Source organism: Gekko japonicus, unplaced genomic scaffold (genome assembly GCF_001447785.1).
Source record: "Gekko japonicus isolate JY-2015 unplaced genomic scaffold, Gekko_japonicus_V1.1 scaffold416, whole genome shotgun sequence".
Classification (NCBI taxonomy): domain Eukaryota; kingdom Metazoa; phylum Chordata; class Lepidosauria; order Squamata; family Gekkonidae; genus Gekko; species Gekko japonicus.
The window spans coordinates 98,455-105,438 of record NW_015172564.1 but is presented as its reverse complement, the minus strand read 5'-3'; the positions used below and the strand labels follow the sequence as shown (position 1 = coordinate 105,438).

Below are 6,984 nucleotides of genomic sequence, written 5' to 3'. Positions count from 1 at the left end.
TCCATGGGGAAACCTGCCCCCACTCCACCTGCCGCCTTCCAGATCCACCCTCAGAACCACCCTCTTCCTCTGGAGGGTCCTCCGGTCCTCTCCTGACCAGCCAACAAAGTCTTACTGGAGCCCAAAGCCAGCCTCCCGTACCTGGAAGGGGGCCCTCCGGCTCCACGCTATCCCAGAGCCTGGCTTACAAGCTGGATGCCTGGAGATCTGAAGGCCGAAGGGATGAACCTCAGGGGGAAATTCAGGGCGGGGGACCTTTTCCCCTGAGGACTTTTTTTTTTGGGGGGGGAGAATGGAAAAATACCCCACGAAATACTTCTCTTATAGAATGAGTAAAATGCTTCTTGGGGCAAGGTTTTTCACACCCAAAATGTACATCATGAAGAAGTCAGGGGATTTCTTTAATTTTTCAAAATAAAAATAAAAATGGAGCATACTGAAAATCCCGACAAAATATTTTACCTTTTTGAGTGAGAAAAATCTTGTCTTATATAGTATTTTACTCATTCACACCTTTTCCAAATGTACGGCAGAAAAGGGTTTGAGGACTTTCTCCATTTGGGAAATTTTGCGAAACACTGGGGGAAAAAATCATAACTGTTGAAATATATACTTCCTGTTTAAATAAGTAATTTTGGAAACGATATGTTTTATGATAATGCAGTATTAAAGAAGCCAGTTTTTGTAGCATTTCCACTTTATTGGCTTCATATCCAAACATGCTGACTGTCCTGCCCATGGTGACTGCAGAAGGGAGTCTCTGTCCAAATCACACCTTCCCTTTTTTGTTACAGAATTTGTTTTCTACCTTTGAATTTTTTCTCAGGACAAAAATTAAAGATGCATGTGCTATGGTAGCGTCAGGTGCAGCAGTCTCCAACTTTTCCCTCAAGTACCAGGTATTCTTGTGATGTTTCTTATAGAGGGGGTGAAAAGTACTTTTAAATTCTCCAGATATGCTAAGTAGTACACCTTTATATGCTAAGTTATGATTTACGCATTTTATATTGATAAATTTGTAAATGGGTTTCAGATTTTATAGGAATGTACTTCCCCCCAAATTCCTTTTTTCCCCAGGGGAAACAGCCCCCCCCCATTTGGTTTCAACATTTCTGGAACGTTGACATCTCTGTAGACATCTAGACCCGCTATGGAGATGATCCCGCCCTTCACTAGGGCTGCCAGGCCAGGGCAGGGGAATCCTTGGTGACTGGGAGGGCGGCAGGCTTCGGCGGGGGGCGGGGGCGGGGGATGACACATCTCAGAAGGAGCGAAGACTGAAGTCTGCCAGCCCCAGGCTGGAACAGCTGGATTCCAGCAGCACCTTAGAGAACAAAAAAGATTTTTGAGGCAGAAGCTCTCCAGAATCAGTGCTCTCCTTGGAAGCCTCCACTCTGAGAATGTCGTTGGTTTCCTGAGGTGCTGCTGGACTTGAATCCGGGTCTTCCACCCCAGACTAACAGGCCTGCCCTGCCGGTGATTTGGGGGGGGCGCATCTGGGGAGGGTGGAGCTTGAGGAGGGGGAGGGAGCTCCGGGGGAACACGGCGGTGGTCCAGGTCATAGGTCGGCTCGTCCAAGCTCTTCCCCTTTCTGTGAGGTCACTTCCTGCCACCAGGACTCAACGTCTAAACCTAAGTGCCCCACCTGTCACCACACCGCCCCCACCCTCTCCGGCCGCTGCTCCCCACCACTTGTGCAGCAGACGGCCCGTGAACTTCCCTTCCCTCACAGACGGGATGACGAGATAGAAACAGAAACGATGCCTTCGGCCCACGTTCATCGCGAGGGAACAGAAATATGTTTGGGGGCAGAATGTTTTCTTTACGGACACACGTGTTACCTGACGTGAGAGCGATCAGATATCCCGCCATGTTACACTCAGCCGAGGGGGGAAAACTCTCAAAGGATTAAGGAGGAAAATCCACTCCGGGGCCCACAGGCCAAAGCCGGCCGGCCCACCCAGTGCTCCCAAGTCTAAGCGGTGGAGTCTTCTTGTGAGCAAGAATCCCACTTTGTGAGCTCCTGGCATTCAAGTTGTGAGCGAGCCATTTGCCCGCTGCATACAATTAGTTTTCTCTGGAGCCACCTCCTTCCCGAGCTAAGGCAAAAATCTGTGAGCCAGAGGCTAAGAAACTGTGAGCTGGCTCACACCCCACTCAGCGTGGAGGGGACGCTGGTCCCACCCCTCTCTCACCTCCAGCCAGCCTCTGTCCTTTACTATCCTGACAGGCAAGGATCGGCCCATTGCTCCTAGTCTCTATGGTATCCCGTCAGAAACACAGCTGTCCTGGAGCACCCACCCTGCGTAGCCACTCTGGGACCTCTGCTCCTCCTTGCCTCTTTACAGGGTATGTCAGAGCGGCCCCCCCTGTTAGATCGCGCTAACAAAGGACTCGGGGAGTGATTTCAGCAGTGATTCAGCTTTAATCAGAAGTAACGAACAAGCACTCAAACGCATGAGAAACCAGAACAGAACACAACATGGGAGCTGGGCTCCTTTTAAACATACCGGGCTAATATAGCCACTCCCACTATGTACAATAACAACCAATTAGATTGCAGGGATAAAGGCGAATCAGAGTTCTTCCCGCTCAGGGAACAGTTCCTTTGTGATTGGTCGCTGTTTCGAAGCGACCAATAGCTTTTGGGCTAGATGGAGCCTTGGCTGGCTTGAAGCTTAACATAGGAGGTGGATTAGCTGATTCATGATATCCAGACAGTACATAACAATTCCTCCCCCCTAAGTTAAGACAACCATATTGTTCCATTTACATCATAGTCCAACACTTCTTGTCATAACTCAGTACAATACAGTTGACTACAATCATAGTCATTAAGATACGCGGGTGCTTTGTGCGAACGCTCAGATCTTCGCAAGGGAACAGGGCCTGGTGGCCCGCTGTGTGGGGACTCTGACTGAGGCTTGGCAAACCCCGAATCTGGCGCTTTTACGGCCGGGGTTACTGTGTCTTCGTCAGGGGCTTGTTCTGCTGTTGGAACGGCTATTGGTAACCTTACACTGTCCTCTAAGTCAGAAGGTTGGGGACATAACCCATCATACCCAGCCGGAGAGTCAGTGCTGTCCTTGACCCAACGCGTTTTTAACTGGTCTACATGGCGCCGCCACCGTCTGCCGTCAGCCACTTGGACTAAATACATCCGTGTACCAATACACTCACAGATTACTCCGGGGACCCAAGAATGTCCGGCGGCATAGTTTCGGGCAAACACCGTATCACCCTCCTGAAATGTGCGCATGGACGTATGTGGGTCTATACGCTCCGCCTGTTGTTCAGTGAGGTCGGGGTGCAATCTATTGAGCCTGGTGGCTTACCTCTGGCCCATGAGTAGCTCGGCTGGGCTACGGCCAGTTGAGCTACAGGTAGTGGTATGCTGGCGCAGGAGGAACGACGCAAGCCGGACGCTCCAATCCCCCTCAGTTAGTCTTCCCAATGCCTCTTTTGCCGTTTGTACCATACGCTCCGCCTGGCCATTTGAAGCGGGGTGAAAAGGGGCAGCTGTAAGTTGGCGAATGCCATTATCCTGTAGGAATTTCTTAAATTCTTCTGATACAAATTGTGGCCCGTTATCGCTGACGAGCGTGTCTGGCAACCCATGGGTTGTGAATAGCCTGCGGAGGACCTTAACGACAGCGGTGGATGTAGTTGTGCGCATGTGCACCACCTCTAACCATTTCAACCAGGCGTCAACAATGATTAAAAACATTTCCCCCTGTACCGGGCCAGCGAAATCCATATGAAGTCTTGACCAAGGCTTCCCTGATGACTCCCATTTCTGTGGTGGGGCTGCAGGGGGATTTGGCCTGTCCTGCTGGCACTGGGTGCAAACTCGCACCCATTCCTTGATAGCTTGGTCTATCCTGGGCCACCAAACATAACCTCTGGCTAAGGCCTTCATTTGAACCATTCCCGGGTGCCCATCATGTAAGGATTGCAAAACCCTGTGTCTGAGGTTCTCTGGAACTACGACCCTGTTTCCCCAAAGTATGCATCCCTTTGATACAGATAATTCTGCTTGGCGTGTCTTGTATGGCTGGAACTCGGGTTCCATGTTGCCCATCGGCCACCCCCTCCACACCCAGTTAAGAACACGGGACAATACGGCATCCCTAGCGGTGTGAGCAGCCACATCCGTAGAGGAGATAGGTGAGAGAGGGAGTTCATCAATGGCCAAGACTTCACATGTAGGGGCAGGATCGGTTCCTTGGTTAGGCAAGGGACAGCGGCTGAGTGCGTCAGCATGCCCTATGGCCTTACCCGGCCGGTGTTCCAGATCAAAATCGTATGCCTGTAAAAACAGCGCCCACCTAAGCATTCTAGCAGACATGATGTTAGGCAGTTGCTTATCGGGCGCGAAAATCCCCAATAGCGGCTTATGGTCTGTGACCAACACAAATTTCCTGCCAAAAACAAAATCGTGGAACTTTTTGACAGCCGCTACCAATGCCAGACCTTCCTTGTCTATCTGGGCATAGTTCCTTTCTGCCGCAGACAGAGACCTTGAATAGAAAGCGATAGGCGCTTCGCTTCCATTCGGCATCAGATGGCTCAAAACAGCGCCTATTCCAAAAGGCGAAGCGTCGGCAGCCAGGATCAGGAGTTTTTGCTCGTCATAATGAGTCAAAACGGCGTTGGATGTTAACAGTGCCTTCACTCCTGAGAACTCCTCCTCCTCGGCTTGACCCCATGTCCACTTTGCGTCCTTGTGTAAAAGTGCGTGTAAGGGTGCTGCCACTGATGCCTTGTGTGGCAAAAACGCGTGATAAAAATTTAGCAAACCAAGGAACCCTTGCAGCTCTTTTTTGTTCACGGGCCTAGGAGCCTTCTTAATGGCTTCCGTCTTTTCGCATGTGGGATGAACCCCTTCCGCGTCTATGCGGAAACCCAGGAATTCAACACTATCCACGCCCATTGTGCATTTAGAGCGTTTCACCTTTAACCCAGCATTTTTAAAACGATTCAGGACCTCAGTAACTCTGTCCAGTAGCTCCTGCTCGGTTTTTCCTGCAATTAGAACATCATCAAAATAGGGCACTGTGCCCGGCACCCCCCTCAAAAGTCTTTCCATTAAACTTTGGAATAATCCAGGGGCCACATTGACTCCGAATTGGAGTCTGTTAACTTTAAACGCACCCCTATGTGTCACGATTGTCTGGGCCTCAGCCGCCTCCGCCGTAACAGGCAACTGCTGATACGCTTGAGCTAAATCAAGCTTCGCAAAAATCTTGCCGCCCCCCAGAGAAACCAGGACGTGGCTTATTACTGGCACAGGATAAGAGTGCTGCTGTAGGGCCTTATTTATAGTGCACTTATAGTCGGCACATATCCATATGGACCCGTCGGGCTTTACTGGCGTTACAATGGGAGTCTCCCATTTACTGTGAGGCACTGGTTCCAGGACCCCCTACTCAATGAGCTTATCTAGCTCTTTTTCCACCTTGGGCCGTATTGGAATGGGCACCTTCCTGTACTTTAACCTGATGGGGGTTACCTTAGGGTCTAATTCAAACGAGATAGGGGGCCCATTATACTTTCCCAGTCCCTCTCCAAAAACTGCGGGAAACTGCTCGTACAGGGTGTCCCATTTATTCTCCTGAAGCTTATTTACCCCATACAGCCCAATGCCCAATGGTTTAAACCAGTCCAACCCCAATAGATTAACACGATCCCCTTCAGCAACTATAAACGATAATTCAACACATTTTCCCATATACTCAACGAGCACGGAGTCCTTTCCGGCCAATGGAATCCTTCTCCCCTGGAAGTCGGAGACTCGCGTGTCCACATGCTTCAGTCGCCTTCGGCTTCGGTTTGGGAACAGTTGCTGCCAGGATTTTGACGAGATGATGGTGACTGGGGATCCAGAGTCCACTTCCAGGGTGCAGGGCTGGCCATCCAGAAGCAGGGTGACGGTGATCTTTCCGGGCCCACTGGTGCGGTGAATTGTTGACGAGCTGGTTAGAGTGGCTGTCATCTGTTGTGTGGACTCGTGTGCTGGGGATCGCTGTTGGTCACGGGAGGTTTGCGCTGGCTTCCTCTTGGCCGACCAGCAGACCCTCGCTAATGCGCTGGCTTCCTCTTTGCCGATCTGCAGACCCTTGCTATGTGCCCCCGTCGTCCGCATGCTCGGCACTCCAATTCTCGTGCCCAGCAGGACTCCCGTGGGTGTTTCCCGCCACATCCGGAGCAGGTCGTGCTGGCTGCAGTCTTCTGTTGGGTCCGCTTGTCTCGAACCGCGTTGATATCTTCATGCGCATCAACGCCCTCGCCCTCTTGCGCCTGGGAGTGCACTTTCAGCTCTGCTTGCGCTAGTCGTTGCCGGACTTCTTTCGTTGACTTGTCTGCCGCTTCTGCCGCGACAGCCTCCTCGTAGGCCACGGCCCAGGTCAGGGTGGTCTTTGCGAACAGGCGTTGTTGAAGTCTCTCGTCCCGCAGGCCACACACGAGCCGATCTCTGAGCGCGACCTCCACGTCCGGGAAGTTGCACGGCCTCGCCGCCTTTCGCAGGGCCGCCACAAAATCAGCGATGGTCTCCGTCGCTTCTTGGCTCCGCTTGTAAAAAGCGTGCCTGCAGGCTATTTCTGAAGGCTGTGGAGAAAAGTGTGCCTTCAGCTTCTTCGTGATATCAGCGTAAGTAACGGTTTTCATATCCGTTGGGGCCACCAACGACCTGGCTATGTCGAAGGTCCCTTTTCCACAGGAACTCAGGAGGCAAGCTCGCTTCTTGGCCTCGTCTGTAATATCATGGGTTTCCAGATGGAACTCAAACCGAGAGAGGTAAGAGTCCCAGTCCTCAGATGCTGGTTCGAACGACTCGAACTTCTGGCTTCCAGCCATCAGGGAAGACTTGGGCACCGGAGCTGGTGGCGCCTCCGCCTGATCGGCTGCTGTGCTCTGTTCGCTTTCTTCCGAGTCCGAAGAGTGGATGTTTGCAGGGCTGCCTACCTGCTCTAACATCCCACC

At 51.7% G+C, this 6,984-nt stretch overlaps 1 protein-coding gene across 1 annotated transcript; it reads right to left on the bottom strand.

Annotated features, from left to right (window-relative positions):
- Positions 1–3,331: 3,331 nt before the first annotated feature.
- Positions 3,332–6,858, bottom strand: LOC107118881 (uncharacterized protein K02A2.6-like). The gene is given in 4 exon segments (XM_015421268.1): positions 3,332–4,094; positions 4,254–4,723; positions 4,832–6,243; positions 6,291–6,858. Coding segments are annotated over 4 exon segments (3,213 nt in total).
- Between the last annotated feature and the right edge of the window lie 126 nt (positions 6,859–6,984).